Source organism: Orcinus orca, chromosome 13 (genome assembly GCF_937001465.1).
Source record: "Orcinus orca chromosome 13, mOrcOrc1.1, whole genome shotgun sequence".
Classification (NCBI taxonomy): domain Eukaryota; kingdom Metazoa; phylum Chordata; class Mammalia; order Artiodactyla; family Delphinidae; genus Orcinus; species Orcinus orca.
The window spans coordinates 45,591,971-45,608,303 of NC_064571.1; the positions used below are offsets into that span (position 1 = coordinate 45,591,971).

The 16,333-nt window shown below is 40.2% G+C and overlaps 3 protein-coding genes across 13 annotated transcripts in view; 2 read left to right on the forward strand and 1 right to left on the reverse strand.

Moving 5' to 3' along the window:
• The window catches only part of MTIF2 (mitochondrial translational initiation factor 2), a 42,392-nt gene extending 35,556 nt beyond the window's left edge, over window positions 1-6,836 (forward strand). For all 8 annotated transcript variants that reach the window (XM_049695958.1, XM_012538470.3, XM_049695960.1 and 5 more), the window contains 6 exons: window positions 673-877; window positions 1,237-1,489; window positions 2,151-2,291; window positions 3,920-4,084; window positions 5,904-6,044; window positions 6,617-6,836. In XM_049695958.1, the coding sequence (XP_049551915.1) occupies window positions 673-877; window positions 1,237-1,489; window positions 2,151-2,291; window positions 3,920-4,084; window positions 5,904-6,044; window positions 6,617-6,789 (1,078 nt within the window). In that variant the 3' untranslated portion in view covers window positions 6,790-6,836. The remainder of the gene's footprint in view (window positions 1-672; window positions 878-1,236; window positions 1,490-2,150; window positions 2,292-3,919; window positions 4,085-5,903; window positions 6,045-6,616) is intronic.
• Window positions 6,837-8,040: 1,204 nt separating this feature from the next.
• Window positions 8,041-10,681, reverse strand: RPS27A (ribosomal protein S27a). The gene is made up of 6 exons (XM_004284376.3): window positions 10,658-10,681; window positions 10,497-10,561; window positions 9,979-10,033; window positions 9,486-9,571; window positions 8,610-8,741; window positions 8,041-8,226 (listed from the first exon to the last, which is right to left on the reverse strand). The coding sequence occupies exons 2-6, from the start codon at window positions 10,542-10,544 to the stop codon at window positions 8,077-8,079; spliced, it is 471 nt and encodes a 156-aa protein (XP_004284424.1). The 5' UTR covers window positions 10,545-10,561; window positions 10,658-10,681; the 3' UTR covers window positions 8,041-8,076.
• A 345-nt stretch (window positions 10,682-11,026) lies between these two features.
• CLHC1 (clathrin heavy chain linker domain containing 1) overlaps window positions 11,027-16,333 on the forward strand; it is a 45,741-nt gene continuing 40,434 nt past the window's right edge. Inside the window, exon 1 of one of the 4 annotated variants that reach the window (XM_049695971.1) lies at window positions 11,027-11,132. Coding sequence is in view for 2 of the 4 variants with exons in the window: in XM_033414223.2 (XP_033270114.2) it covers window positions 15,665-15,841 (177 nt within the window). In the remaining 2 variants the exon portion in view is untranslated. Of the gene's footprint in view, window positions 11,133-15,337; window positions 15,842-16,333 lie in introns of those variants that run through there. The other 3 variants (XM_049695972.1, XM_033414223.2, XM_049695969.1) reach the window with 3 other exon arrangements.

Sequence of the window (16,333 nt, forward strand, 5' to 3'; positions counted from 1 at the left end):
CAGAACACTTAGCTGTCTGCACCCTTCACTACCATAACCTTACAAGAAATGTTTTTTGTTTTCTTTTTTCTTTAATTGTAAAAATTGCATAATATTAAATTTACCATCTTAACCATTTTGAAACGTACAGTTTAGTAGTATTAAGTATATTCATATTGTTGTGCAACAGATCTCTAGAACTTTTTCATCTTGCAAAACAAACTCTGTACCCATGAAGCACTAATTTCCCCGCCCTCCTCCACCCAGCCTTTGGCAGCTATCTTTCAGTAGTTGTTTCCATGATTTTGACTACTTTAGATACTTCATATGAGTGGAATCATGTAATATTGTCCTTTTTGACTGGCTTATTTCATTTAGCATATGTTCGTCCAGGAGGTTCATCCGTATTCTAGCATGTGACAGGATTTTCTTTTTTTAAGGTTTTATAATATTCCATTATACATATATACTGCATGTTCTTTATCCATTCTTCCATTGATGGACATTTAGCTTGTAATTTTGAAGAAATGTCTTTATAGTATGAAAAACTGTTTGAGAAGTTGAGAAGTGGTGGAATTAACCCTGTGTGTTCAAATTATATATTTTTTAATCTCATAAAGATATCTTTACTGAGAAAGTGCCATTACATCATGATTATGGCATTAAGAGTATATACTTTTATTTTCATATTAGTCCTGTTACTACAGCTATAATTCAAAGAGGAACTTTGAGAAAAGGCTCCATTCTGGTTGCTGGAAAGAGTTGGGCAAAAGTACGCTTAATGTTTGATGAAAATGACAAAGTAATCAATGAGGCCTGTCCCAGCATGCCAGTGGGAATTATAGGCTGGAGAGACTTCCCTTCTGCAGGAGATGAAATTCTTGAAGTAGAATCTGAGGTATATCAAGCTTAATTCCTCTACAGTAGATATGATATAATGATTTAAAATATCAATCTATAATGTTATACCAAATAAGTAATAAATAATTCAGTACTATAACGGGCTGTGAGGGGGGGCTAGTGATGTCATTTTAGAGTTTGGCTGTAAAATTTGGCTTTTAAAATTTGAGATAAGATTTTTAAATAATTTCAAATTTACACAAAGCCTCCATATAAAAGTTTTGTAAGTTTCTTAAAACTTTAAAATTAGTGGTTTCATATATGAGCTAGGCTAATTTCATAGTGGAGGAAAAAACCAGCAGTTACTGGTTTCTATTTAGTTAAATAATTCCCTTTTTTTTTTTTTCCCCAATAAAGCCAAGGGCACGTGAAGTTGTTCACTGGAGGAAGTATGAGCAAGAACAGGAGAAAAATAAAGAGGATCTGGAATTAATAGAAGAAAAACGAAAGGAACACCAAGAAGCACATCGGAAAGCCCGCGAGAAGTATGGCACTTTGCACTGGAAGGCGAGGTCATTTATAAAGTACAAAATAAAAAAACAGCAGCAACCCTTAAAGCCAAAAGAAAAAGCAGGAGGAGATTCAAATGTACTTCCTATAATTATTAAAGGTGACTTTTAAAAGATTTTACTTTACATCTCATTTTAGGAATATATGTATTTCGTCATTCTCACAATTAATTTGGGCCATTAAATTTAAGCCAAAATGATTTCAGTATTTTGGGGGGGATTTTTAAAAAATTGAGATATACTTGACATGTAACATTATATTAGTTTCATAATGATTCAGTATTTGCATATATGGTGAAATGATCACCATAATAAGTCTAGTTAACATCTGTCACCATCCTTAGTTATAAAATTTTTTTTTCTTGTGATGAGCACTTTTAATATCTACTCTCTTAGCAACTTTCAAATATGCAGTGCAGTGTTATTAACTATAGTCACCGTGCTGCATATTATATTCCCATGACATATTTACTTTATAACTGGAAGTTTGTACCTTTTGACCCTCTTCACCCTTTTTGCCCACCCCCTCACTGGGGGAGATTTCCTTAGTAAACATTTATCTAGTGGATTTTGTTGTAAATGTACATTTGGTTCTTTATACTTTATTCAGTTAAGTAGATATTTATAATGCTAAACCTAAAGAAAAGTGGATTTTGTGGTAAATGCTATTCCTATTATTGCTTTAAATAGATTATTGTCATTTTTGTGTCTGTTAATTTCTAACTCCTATCACCAATAATTTTAAACTTTTGCTGCATTTAGGTGATGTTGACGGTTCCGTAGAGGCCATTTTGAACATTATGGATACCTATGATGCTTCACATGAGTGTGAACTAGAGTTAGTACATTCTGGTGTGGGTGATATTAGTGAAAATGATGTTAACCTTGCTGAAACATTTCATGGTGAGGATTCCATTTCCTGTTTGTTTAACTGTGTTCCCTAGAGCATACTCTGAACCATTTGCTTCTGTCTTTTCTTGCTGGGCTAGTCACACCTGACATTTTACCCCCATCAGTATCCCCCTTCCTGTTGCAGTTCAGTCTCAGCTAGTGATTGAGGGCAAATGGGATGTGCAGTATTGCAGCCACAGCTCCACTGTGGCTGTCATTGTTGTACTGAAACTTTGGGGAACTATTTCAAGCCCCAGTAGTATTTCTTGAATGTACCATTACTGCCTCCTCACCACTTCCAGGTTCCCCCCCAACCCAGGCTTGGTTCTCTCTCTCTCTCTCTCTTTCATTTAGACTTTTTGAATGCTCTTTAATCTGCAATCAGCCTACTCAGTACTTTCCTTCATCTTTTACTTTTGGTTGCCTATTTTTGTTTACTTATAATTTTACAAATTATATTTTTCTTAAATCAAAAGCTCTTTTTAGCTTTATATGCCTTGAAGACAAGGGGACTGTTTGTGAGTCAAACTTACGATACATGGAAAGGGGACTCATGACTGCATGACTGTCGCTTTAACTAGGTTTAACATCTAGGCAAAGCACCAGTGTTATTGAGTGATTAATGAATCATTTAGGAAGGGGGTACTTCATGACCTAACTTGATTAGAATTAGATGTTACCTCTACTACTGAAAAGATGTTTTCAATAATGTTGGTTATTTCAAAGTATTTTATGGGCACTGACTTTTCTATTAATGCAGATAGTATGATGCATTGAATGATTTCTTAATGATAATAAGACTTTCAAGGTGGTTCTGTTTTTCTCCTGATTAAGCCATTTGCATAAATTTTTTTTCACACCCCCAACGTATTTGCAGTTAAATACATTATTTGTTCTTTGGTAAAATGGTCAGCTCCATGGAACTTCTTTCATTTCTTAAACAACTCTTGAACTTTACCAATTAAGTAACTACAGTTGACACTTGAACAACACGGGTTTGAACTGCGGATCCACTTACACGTGGATTTTTTCAATAGTAAATATTACAGTGTACTACAAGATCCGAGGTTGGTTAACTCCTCGGATGTGGAGGAACCGCAATTATATGGAGGGCCAACCATAAATTATGCTCGGATTTTCAACTACACGGAGGATTGGTGCCCCTAACACCTGTGTTGCTCAAGGGTCATCTGTATTTTTTGAACATCTTTTGGCCAGCTGAATATCTAAAAGCAAACAACAAAAGTTGTAGACTATAAGATTATAATTAATAACAGAATTGTTATTAAAATAATGTAGTATTTCAGTTCTAATCATTTTTTTCTTATTTCTCTGGTATGAAAGCTTCGTTTAGCATATTGCCTTGCACATAATGGTCATTTAAAATAATGTTCCTTAAATGATTGGATTTAAAAATCATAAAGAAATCTTCCTTGTTTAATAAGCCACAGTAGAATTTATAAAATCCTTTCATTAATTTAAAAAATTAACTAGTTTTCATGAGAAAAAATTAAAGAATTTACCTCTCCTACTCACTTTTAATTTACATAGAAGCAAAAAATTTAGATTTGAGTTTTTGCTTGGAAGACAAACTGTTTAATGCAATATTTGTGCTACTTTATTGTATTTATGCTTTCCAGGTGTTATATACGGCTTCAATGTGAATGCAGGCAATGTTATCCAGCAGTCGGCTGCAAAAAAAGGAGTAAAAATTAAACTTCACAAAATCATTTACCGTCTTATTGAAGATTTGCAGGAGGAACTGAGCAGTAGATTGCCCTGCATTGTGGAAGAGCACACAATAGGTGAGTGTTCACTGAATGTTTAAACATTCGTATCTAACCTGCTGTAAATAACACTTGAAAGCAAAGTTTAAGGGAAATGTATTTTGCTGTTTAAATATGTTCACTGTTCCAACACATATCCTGTGTTCTAGAAAAAAATGACTACTATAGATAAAGGTTCAGTGTAACTTCGTATGAATTATAAACACCTGCCCTCTGCAAGGTGTTGTGCTTTTGGCTGTGAGGATACAAAGGCAAATAAGGCAGTAAGAACTTGCCCTCTAGTTAGACATAAACCACTAATTGTAATACAGAGTAGACTGGGATGGGAGGCATAAACATTATTAACAGTGTTGTGGAAGGAGCCATTGATTTTGTCCAGCAGCTGGCAAAGAAATCCACCATGAGAAGAAAATTTACATTTAAATATTAAACATTTAAAAATATTTTTTTCTAACATATCCCTTGGCCAGTTTAATGGCTAAATTTATTTCAGATGGACTGAATCAGTTTATCTCTTCTCTTTCCTCCCCACATCCGGATATTTTTGGTTAACTTTTAATTTTGATGATAGTTTTATATTTCCAGAAAAATTACTGGAGAAGTATAAGCAACTCCCTCCCACTTCACCAGTTGTTTACATTTTGCCCCATTTGTTTTAGTCCTCCCCCTTCAAACACACACACACACACACACACACACACACACACACACACATTTTTTTTCTGGGCCATTTGATAGTAAATTTGAGATATTGTGTTCATTTGCCTGTAAATATTTGCATTTCCTAAACACAAGGATGTTCTCGTATAAAACTGCAGAACAAGTATCAAACTCAGGAAATTGAACATTAATACTCTTATCTAAGTCAACAAGTATCAAACTCAGGAAATTGAACGTTAATACTCTTATCTAAGTCACAGTCCATGTTCCAATTTTGTTCATTGTCCCTATATAATGTACTTTATAAATATATATTTTTCCCTCAGTCCAGGATCACAGATTAGGTTCTTCAGTCTTTTGACCGTGACATTTTTGACGTGTATATAGGCCAGTGATTTTGTTGAATGTACTTTAATTTGGATTTGTCTGTTTCCTCATGATGAGACTCAGTATTTGGTCCACAGTACAGGTTTTTGGTCCACAGTACAGGTTTATTTTAGGCTTTTCTGACCTACTTAACATGATCACACAGAGATTTGTATGTTCTTGTGCTAAGAGCAATTTGGAAAACTGAGTCATATGAGGGTTTCCAGGGGTAAGTGAGAGCACCAAATAACACTAATTCTAGAAAACTGGTACATTATAGTGTGTGGTACCATGTCATTATTGGAATTTGTTTTAAATTTCAGTCAGTAAAAAAAAATTAAGCTGACTCACAGAATTAGTACTCTTAAGTGTATATAAATTACCCATGGTGAGATTAAAAATAAATCAGGCAACAAGGGATGGTCCATTCAAGAAAATATATTGAGGGACAACTGAAAATCAGGTTTTCATGGAGCAGACAGGAATTATACTAATCTTATCAACTGATAGCATCTTCTATTGCATTTTAATCATCCAAAAAAAGTGAACATTTCATTTATTTTTCATTCTTTTGGTAAGCACATGTAGTTTTGTTGATTTTCTTTTCCAAGAATACCCAAGGATTTTCATGTTTTTATTTCTAATATTGGCCAGGAAAGTAAAGTTGGTTGAGTTAGAGAAAATTAGGACTTTCTTGCACGAGTTTGTAATTTTTCTCACACCTTTAACTGTTACTCTGCCTAATGTCAGAAATTATGTATTTCTCAGAATTTTTGTTTTCTGTATACTTAATGTTCTCTTCTTCCTAAAGGTGAGGCTTCTATACTAGCTACCTTCTCTATAACAGAAGGGAAGAAAAAAGTTCCTGTGGCCGGCTGCAGAGTCCAAAAGGGACAGTTAGAAAAACAAAAAAAATTTAAATTAATACGTAATGGACATGTTATTTGGAAGGGTAAGCAACATAAAACTCTTTCTATAATATCATATCCAGTCACCAAAACCTGATGATCCTGGGTAACTGAAATCTTTCACTCCCATAATCCTAGTTCAGGTGCCACTTCTTGCTAACTCATATCTGGCCTCCAGTCCTAATGACTCTCCCAGGATTGTTAGTCCCCAAATCTTTCTAAGGTTCTAAAAATTGGCCCCAAACTACCTTTCCAGCCATGTCTCTCCTACACTTGGATCCACATCATTATATTTTCATCCTTTCTTAACAAGCTTGTGCCTGCATCGTCTTCATCCTGGTGTAACTCATTCAAGTCCTGAGTATAACCCCCATCCCCTGTAAAGTGTTAACCTTTGAAAAGGGAGACAGTACTTTTCGCTACAAATCACATCTTGTTTATAGCAAACTTCATTTTTCTTTGGTTTCCCTGGTATTTCGTCCATCTTTTAACATGACAGGACTGTAAAATCTAAGAATTTCAGTGTAATTTTTTCCTTTTAACACCAGACTACAACTGCACTTGTTGGGTACTTATTTGAGTTATATGAACCATAAGTTTTTTTCTCTTTTTTAAGGCTCATTAATCTCACTGAAACACCATAAAGATGATATTTCAGTCATCAAAACTGGAATGGATTGTGGTCTTAGTTTGGATGAAGAAAAGATAGAATTTAAAGTGGGAGATGATATTGTCTGTTATGAAGAAAAGGAAGTTCTAGCCAAGACTTCTTGGGATCCAGGATTTTAAAATTGTATTAAAAATGTAAATAATTAAATGTTTTGCTTTATTACAGAGCAACTAGTTTCGTCTTACTAAAGGTAATAATTCACCACTCACTACTGGTCAGAAAGTTCTGCCGAGCATTAACAGGTGTTAACTGTCAAAATGCTACAGAATTAGGAAACCTTATTTAAGGACGCGTCCAACTAGAAATCCTGGAGTAGGGAAAGAATATGGCTAAAGGGAATTGTTAATTATTGGTGTATCAGTGAATCTAATAATCAGTTTAATAAACTTGAAGTGTTTACTTTAGTTCATTGATATCAAGAAGCAAGCCTCCCTAAACTGTGCTCCATAGATAAAATATGGTACCAGTCAAATACTGTGAAACCATTATTTTTCAGTGTCAGCAGTACCAATGAGCAAACCTCAGAACTTAAAATTCCAAAGAGGAGTTCACACTCAACATTAAAGGACTTTGGGTGATTTTTTTTTTAAACAGATCTTTATTGTTGTATAATTGCTTCACAATACTGTTAGCTTCTGTTGTAAAACAAAGTAAATCAGCCATATGCAGATGAATTTTTTAACTGGTAACTTGCGAGCTCTGCCGCCTTTAAACTTCCTTTGTCGGAAGCAAGTGTCAATACATTGTAGCTTCTTTTTAGGCAAGGTTATAATACCAATTCACACAAACCAATGTTTCTCAATCTGGGGGTGGCGGAGGTTCCTCCCCACCCCTAGGGGTCATTTGGCAATGTCTGGATACTTTTGGTTGTGGGGAGGGGTAGTGTGCTACTGGCAGCAAGTGGGTACAGACCAGGGATACTGTTCATCACCCTGTGATATACAGCAAAGTCCCTACAACCAAAAATTATCAGTCAAAAATGTCAGTACTGGGGGCTTCCCTGGTGGTGCAGTGGTTGAGAGTCCACCTGCCAATGCAGGGGACACTGGTTTGTGCCCCGGTCCGGGAAGATCCCACAAGCTGCGGAGCAGGTGGGCCCATGAGCCATGGCCGCTGAGCCTGCGCGTCCGGAGCCTGTACTCCGCAACGGGAGAGGCCACAACAGTGAGAGGCCCCCGTACAGCAAAAAAAAAAAAAAAAAAAGTCAGTACTGCTGAGGTACAAAGAAACTGACCTGTATCTAGACAGCTGGTATCAAATACAACATAATTCTGCCAAGTACAGGTTACCTAAGAAAATAGTGCGATCAATTTGATCTTTAAAACCCACTTTTAAAATCACTGAAATAAAACTCAACATTTAAACAGTAGTTCATTAGTTCATATCTTTTATTAACCAATATACAATCACTTGTCTTCTGGTTTGTTGAAACAATAGGTCAGACAACATTTGCCACAATAATGTCTGTCAAAGTGGCTGGCCATAAAAACTCCAGCACCACATTCATCTGAAGGGCACTCCCGACGAAGGCGACTGATTTTGCCATTCTCATCCACCTAAAAAGCATAAACTTGCTGTTAAGATAATCTTACAACATACTGTGAAGTCTAGCTTAAATGACTCAAAGTATTTAACCTTTTAATCACACAACAGTGATATTTCTTAGTACTTACAAACCGAAGCACCCCAAATTCTCACCAATAATTACTACAAGAAAAAAGATCAGTTTTTAAAGCCCAGCCTTGCAAGAAGTGGACAGAGTTAAGACCTGAACCCAGATCTGACTTCAAAATCAGAAACTTAGTTTGGAATAAAGTACCTAGAGGTAAACCCCATTATATAGAGCTTATTCAAATACCAAACAGGAAAAAACCCCAAACTTTTATATTAAAGAGTTTGAAACCAGAGATAAATTATTATCTTTAATAATTTGGCTCACCTTATAGTATTTCAGGACAGCCAACTTAACCTTCTTTCTCTTATGCTTGTTCTTCTTGGGAGTGGTGTAAGACTTCTTCTTCCTTTTCTTAGCACCACCACGAAGTCTCAACACAAGATGAAGAGTGGACTCCTGTTATTGAACAGAGAACAAAACAGCCTTTAAAAATGGTTACATTAATGCTACTGCTCCGTGGAGAATGGACAACCAGCATCATGCACATTCTAACTGGATATGACAGGAAGTACACCCACACATGGGGGAGTCAGAAAAAAAGAGGTATCTGATTCCTATGTAAACTCTTAGTTCATAGACAGATTAAGGAACACATTAAATTACACCATGGAATGCAATATGCAAAATCTAAAACGTAGAAGACTATAGCAGCATTTCTCAAATGTTGGTGTATCAATCACCTGGGAATCTGCTAATCTAATGCTATTCTCCCCACTTTTTGAGTATTAGTCAAAATTTCCAAATTAAGATACAAATATTCATACTTAAGGGACTTCCCTGGTGGCGCAGTGGTTAAGAATCCACCTGCCAATGCAGGGGACACGGGTTCAAGCCCTGGTCCAGGACGATCCCACACGCCGCAGAGCAACTAAGCGCGTGGCCAAAACTACTGAGCCTGTGCTCTAGAGCCCGCGAGCCACAATTTCTGAGCCCGTACGCCACAACTACTGAAGCCTGTATGCCTGGAGCCCATGCTCCGCAACAAGAGAAGCCACCGCAATGAGAAGCCCGCGCATCGCAACGAAGAGTAGCCCCCTCTCGCCGCAACTAGAGAAAGCCCACGTAGCACAACAAAGACCCAACACAGGCAAAAATAAAAAAATAAATTATACTTAAAGGGCTGCTTTCCTCCAAACAAACCTTTTGAATGTTGTAGTCAGACAAAGTACGTCCATCTTCCAGTTGCTTGCCAGCAAAGATCAGTCTTTGCTGGTCAGGAGGAATTCCTAATGGGAAACAAGTTGAACAAACAAATTAAGTGACTGCAAAACAAGCATATCTGCTCAAGATTTATAATCTTGAATCAAATAAATGGTACTAACATCCATCAGTGAGTTCTTACTACAGGGAAAGTGTAATTGTAAATGTTTAAACGGTTTATCTCATTTAATCCTAATACATGTTAACCACTTTACAAATAAGTATACATGTGTAAATTAACTAACACGTCCAAAATCACACACGTGAAAAGTACTACAGCTTGGCTCCACGCTGATAAACGTCTGTCTACTGTGTTATTCCAAAACCATTTTTGTCAATCTGACCTCTTCCCACCCCACAAAGAGCAGGTATGTCTAGCGCCTGACAGGGCCTCTGCAGGTTAGTTTTTCTGAATCAGAAAATGTTAACTTGCCTTCCTTGTCCTGGATCTTGGCCTTTACATTTTCTATTGTATCCGAGGGTTCGACCTAGAAGTTTTGAAGTGCAAACGTATAGGTAACACCATCAGGAACTAGAGTAATCGCTCCATTCAGTTGGAAAGTCATCAGGGAGCCGAGGCGGTGGGGGCTGAAACCTACCTAGTAGAGCCCCTGGCTCACGCAGCTGGAGACAGGCTCCCCGGCGCGCACGCTCCCTCCCCCAGCCCCGGGCGGCGGCGGCGGCCGGGCCACACGTGCTCGCGCCCACCTGCGGGGGGCGCTACCCTCCCGCCTCGCGACCCCGGCAGCGGCTACCTGGCGGGAACCACCAGAGGCAACAGATTCGGACTTTAGGCATCGGAAACCTGCCCTAATCCCCAGCTCAATTACGGCCAAGTTTTAGAACCCAGGTTCGGAAACGTATTCTAAGGCGGAAAGCAGCGCGCGTGCCGAAACCCGCCTCAGGTCCCCCTCCTTCACGCCGCGACTTCTCCCACCGCCTGGCCCGTACCTCGAGAGTGATGGTCTTCCCCGTCAGGGTCTTCACGAAAATCTGCATATTGGCGGCGGTGCCACCTGAGGGTGAGGAAAAGGAGGAAACGGTGACGTTGGGGACAGAGGAGGTGCGACGACAGGCCGCGGGCCGCAGAACAGCCGAGAGTACACACTCACCGCAGATGGCGGATCCGAAAAGAAGGGCGTCGTGCCGGCCCACGGGCTTTCCCGGGGCCCCCGCGGAGGCCCCGCCTCCTAGGCGGCCACGTCAAGTGCCTGAGTGCTGTCGCAGCGGCTGTCCAGCCACGTGCCAGACCAGGTCGTGACCTCATTTCTCCTTCCGGTAGCCTGGCTTATTTCTCACTTTAGCTTTCAGAACGCTCTTGAAATAGCAGATTTAAGCAAGTTAAAAATGTCTTTAAAAGAATTTTCCACCGTAGTTGACGTGGCTAAGAGGGTCTTTAAAAGGGGGTGGGGTTGAGGGGGGCCTCATGAGGAAAACGGAGGAAATGGAAGTGTCTTCTGGGAATTGTAGTTTTCCGCTGCTTTCTTTTCTCTAGGACTACTCGTCCCAAGATGCAGTTCCACAGCCCTGGGCTCCCTAGTTACTATCGCCTAACCCTGGCGTCGGGATTTGGAGGAAGGGGTTAAGGTGAGGAGGGAGCAAGGGTGAAGCGCAGTAATGGTTTCGGGGAAGGTGGAAACGGGTCGGAAGTGACTAGGAGGGAAGGTTAAGAGGTTGGGGAAGAGTGGGGGACCGAAAGTGTCATCACCCACTTACTGAGGCGGTGAGGGGCGGATGATCAGCGATCTACCACCAGACGCTCCCCTGGGCCTTCAAGGGAAGGGCACACCTGTGGCCACTCCAGGCAAGCTGAAAGATAGGTGGTATCTTCAAAACCGCTTGTCCGTCCTTGTCTCGGCCTGTACCCCCTCCCCGCCTTCAACCCCGGATGTTCTCCTAGTTTAAGGAAGATTCTGTCTTATATGTCACTACGCAGTGTGAAACGGTTTAATATGTTGAAAATCTCTGGAGTTTTCAAATTTTCAAATGAGGCCACATGGGAAGGAAACCCGCGGAAAGGTTTATTTATTGTAGAATTTCCAAGTTTGGAGTTGGGAGTTGTGGTGAAAGTCCTAAGAGGAAGTTTTTGGATTATGGGTGGGGGGCTGTCCTGGCAAGGCGGGCGAGTTAACTCCCTTCCCCTGGCCTTTCGCCGCTGCGCAACCACAGAATCCTGTGCGTGCACCTTCCTAATGTCTTCTCTCTTTATCTCTCTGTGCCCTCCTCTCTGCATCTCCATCCCCAAATTCAGGTTCCTTAATTTTCTCTGTCCCCAGTTTTTTTCTAACCCACCTTCACTTTTGCCTCCAACGTATAAAAAGTAAAAATGATTATGTCATTAATGCTACTTCACCTTCAAGATAAAATCCAGATTCCTTAGTGTGATAGCCTCTGCCTTCCTTACAGCCTCGTCTGCCAAACCCATTACTCACTTATCACTGAGCTAATTGAAGTTCCTGACAAGCTCTTTCATGCTTTGGCACTTCTGAAGAAAACGTTTCTTCTCTGTGGAACGCTCTCCTACCATATTCTGCCGGGTAATCTCCACCTTTACAAAAAAAACTCCTCGAAAGACTTGTCTATACTCATTGTCTCTAATTCTTTTCCTTCCATTGACTGAACCCACTCCTATCAGGCTTCTGTCTCCACCATTCCAGTGGAATAGCTCTTGTAGTTACTGATCACCTCCGTGTTGTGAAATTCAATGGTCATTTAATCTTATTTGACCTATCAGCGGCATTTGACACAGTTGATCATTTCTTTCCTCTTTGAAACACGTTCTTCACCCGACTTCCATCTCTCTTCTTCCATCTCTCTGGATGCTCTTTTCCAGGCTGTTTTGTTGCTTCCTCTGTATCTACCAGGCCTCTAAACTTTGGAGTGCCCCCAATGCCCAGTCCTTGGACCTCTGCTTTGTTGACATTTCCCAGATCATTTTCCATTCTGTCTCATAACTTTTAAATGTCATTTATATGCATATAACTTATAAACTTATTTCTCACTCAGACTCACCTGAACTTCAACATGTCTAATAGGGAGGCCCAAACTCCTGATCTTATGAAATTGATATTCCCATCTCATAAATGGCAATTTCATCTTTTCAATCGCCGAGGCCAAAAACTTTATGGTCATCCTTGACTGTTCTCTCATACCCACATCGAATCCCTCAGCACATCTTGGTTTTACTTTTAATGTATATGCAGAACACTTTGCACCGTCTCTGCTACCACTCTGATTCAAGCCACCGTTATCTTTTGTCTGGACTATTGTAGTAGCCTCCCAGTAGCTCTTCTGGCTTTGACTCTTGTCTTCACAGAGCAGCAAGAGCAATTCTTTGAAAATGGAAGTCAGTTGTCATTCTTCTGCCCACAGCTCTCCAATGGCTTTTATCTCTCTCTGAGTTAAGCCTAAGTTCCTATAAGCAAGGCTGTCACTCCCACACTGGAATGACTGGAGGCCACAGTTCAGCTCATTGTTCCTCTTGCCACGTCTTCCCAGAGAAAGGAGCATCTTTTTCTAACCTGCACAAAGGTGCCCCATGGGCTGGTAGTGCTCCTACCTTTAAGGCCCTATATTCTACGTGATCTGGCAGCTACCTCTCTGGCCTCATCTTTCTTCTCTCCTTTTCTCATTCTCTTCTAGTCTTCCTGGCCTTCTTGCTGGCAGATATGCTATCCTGCCTTGAGGCCTTTGGACTTGCATCTCTCTCTGCCTCAACCACTCTCCTCCCAGGAATCTACATTACCTGCTTTTTTCAGGTTTCTGAAATGTCACCTTATCAGTGAGGGCTATTCTCTTTCCTGACTTAATGCCTTATGTAAAATGGCACCCTCCCACCTTTCTTACTCTCTATACCCCTTTCCTTCTTTTATTTTTCCCCATACAACTTACCCCCATCTGTTATACTGTTTTTTACTCCTGTGTCTTCTGTCTCATTACTTGAATGTAACCTCTGGGAAGTTAGGGACTTTGTTTTGTTTAGTACTATATCTCTAGTGTCTAGAATAGCGGCAGACACACAGTAGGTCCCCCCCCCCCAATATATATATTTTTTTTTTGCGGTACGCGGGCCTCTCACTGTTGTGGCCTCTCTCGTTGCGGAGCACAGGCTCCGGATGCGCAGGCTCAGCGGCCATGGCTCACAGGCCCAGCTGCTCCACGGCATGTGGGATCTTCCCGGACTGGGGCACGAACCCGTGCAGGCGGAGTCTCAACCACTGCGCCACCAGGGAAGCACCCCCCCCCCAATATTTATTGAATAAATAAATGCAGCACAGATTAAGCATTGTCCTGGATGTTGTTTCATGAGATGTTTTCCCTAATATTTCCCTGCCCTCTCCCACAGACTAGTGAGGTGCCCCTCTGGGCTTTTGTAGCCCGTTGTGCCCACTGGTCACACTGCCTTCTCTGCTCTGTGGCAGAGGTTCATTTAACTAGAATCAATACTTGTCTAGGAGCCCTTGTGACTTGTTTCCTCTGTATCCCTAAGTGTCTAATTTGAATGAGTGAGTGCAAGGTAATCTGAGTTGTTCTGTGTAACTCAGTGGCATTTTGTAGATGCTGAGAAACAATCACTTTAGCTGTGTTCTGATTTGAGGGCACAAGTCATGTCTTCTGAGCAGACCAGATTATTGCTCAGTGATTACTGATTAATAATCAACTTTCTTTTTTTTGGGGGGTGGGGTGGGTGGTGACATCATGTGCTCTGCTAGAAACTGTATTATGCACTGGAATGCATATGTGTGGGGAAGGAAGATGGGGAATGAGAACATTTTGGTTCCTGATCTTATCAAATTTAGAGCCTACTGAGAGAGGTAGAGAATATAACCAGAATTCTGAGTAATAATATCATGATAGAGGAAGTGCACAGTACATGGGAGAACATAGCAGTGGCACTTGATCAAATTTAAGGGAATCCAGGGCAGCTTTCCTGGAGCTGTATAGGCTGAGATCTGAAAAATAAAGCCAAGTAAATGAGAGTGGAAGTACTGTGTGTATCTTATGGAGGAGAGGTGAGGATGCGGGAAGGGAATGCAGGGATGGGGAGAGAATTATGCAAGACCCTCAGGTAAGAGAGCAAGTTTATAGGAGCGTATGGGGGTTATGAGGAGGACAGGGACATGAAAAAACTAGATTTGGTCAGAGAAAAAGTCCCTGGTTCCTATAGGGCATTCATAGACTAAGGAAAGGAACTTGGATTTTATCCTAAGGGTAATAGGAAGCCACTGGTGTTCAGATGTGACCACCCATTCCCCAGTGATCACACCCATTCCTTCCTCCTTTGACTTTTATCTTTTACTATCTGAAATTACTTTTTTTTTTTTTTTTCCATCTGCGCTGCTCGGCTTGCAAAATCTTAGTTCCCCGACCTGGGATTGAACTGGGTCCACGGCAATGAAAGCGCTGAGCCCTAACCACTGGACGGCCAGGGAATTCCCGGAAATTACATTATTTATAGTCTGTCTCCCTTAATAGATTGTAAGCTATCAAGGAACCAGGGACTTTATATTATTTATAACTGTATTATGCACTGGAGTGCATATGGGTGGGGAAGGATAATGGGGAATGCTGAATCTCTAGCTATAAAACAATGCCTGGCACTTAATAGACACTCAGTAAATATTGGTTGAATGAATGAATAAAAAAATTGATTTCTTATTTAGGAAAACTGTTGATCCATTTATGGATTATTGCTTTGTTGGAACTACTTTATGTTCACTTATAATTGATTTCTCATTATCCAGTTCATCAATATAAAGATAAATAAGGTCTTTTTTTTTTTTTTTTTTTGTACGCGAGCCTCTCACTGTTGTGGCCTCTCCCGTTTTGGAGCACAGTCTCCGGATGCGCAGGCTCAGCAGCCATGGCTCACGGGCCCAGCCGCTCCGCGGCATGTGGGATCTTCCCGGACCAGGGCACGAACCCGTGTCCCCTGCATCGGCAGGCGGACTCTCAACCACTGCGCCACCAGGGAAGCCCTAGATCAATATTTGACTTAATTTATTTTAAGCTTTAGATTAATTGATGGTCTTTTTCTTTCAGGCTTATAAAAGTTTTGGCTTTGTTGCAAAAGCAAGTCAAGACTTTTCTCTGGTGAACAGGTGTGCAGGCTGTGACATATGTCTGTCCAAGAAATAAATAAACATGCAGTTCTCCCTCCTATCATTAATAGAAGTGACAAGGAATTTTTGGAAAGAATGCAAAGATACATAATTACAGAAACTGAAAGAGTGGGCTGTAATGAGGAAGGACCTGCTGATGAATATTACATCATATACCGAAACGTTTTTGATAAGGTATCATAATGCTTTAAGACAACAGATTTTTTATGTAGTAGAAATGGTCTATCTTGACACCTAATATTCCTGCCTTAGTAACAGCACTGCTTGTTTGACTACATTCCATTTGTCAGTTTTGAGAAGTTCATCCAATTTGTCAGAAAGGGATGAATGGGGAAAATGCAATGCTGGATTTATATTACTAGACAGTTAATGAGAGTTTCAGTTATTGTAGCTTAAGTGCAGGCTATCAGTTTTTGAGCAACAACCTAGCTGTGCCCTCTGATATCACTTTGACCTTCCATCTCAAATCATTATCTGATTTGTTAGGAATTGGGCTGTAAGCATGAACCTGGTAGTTCTTTGTTGTTTTGGGTTGGTTTGTGGTATAATTAAAATCTTGGTTTAGATTTGATCTAGCATATTAAATTGAGACTCCTTGTAGATTAGAGGTCTAGATAGGCATGGTAAACAAGGGGTTTAACTGCACTGAATGTTGGAAATATGGAG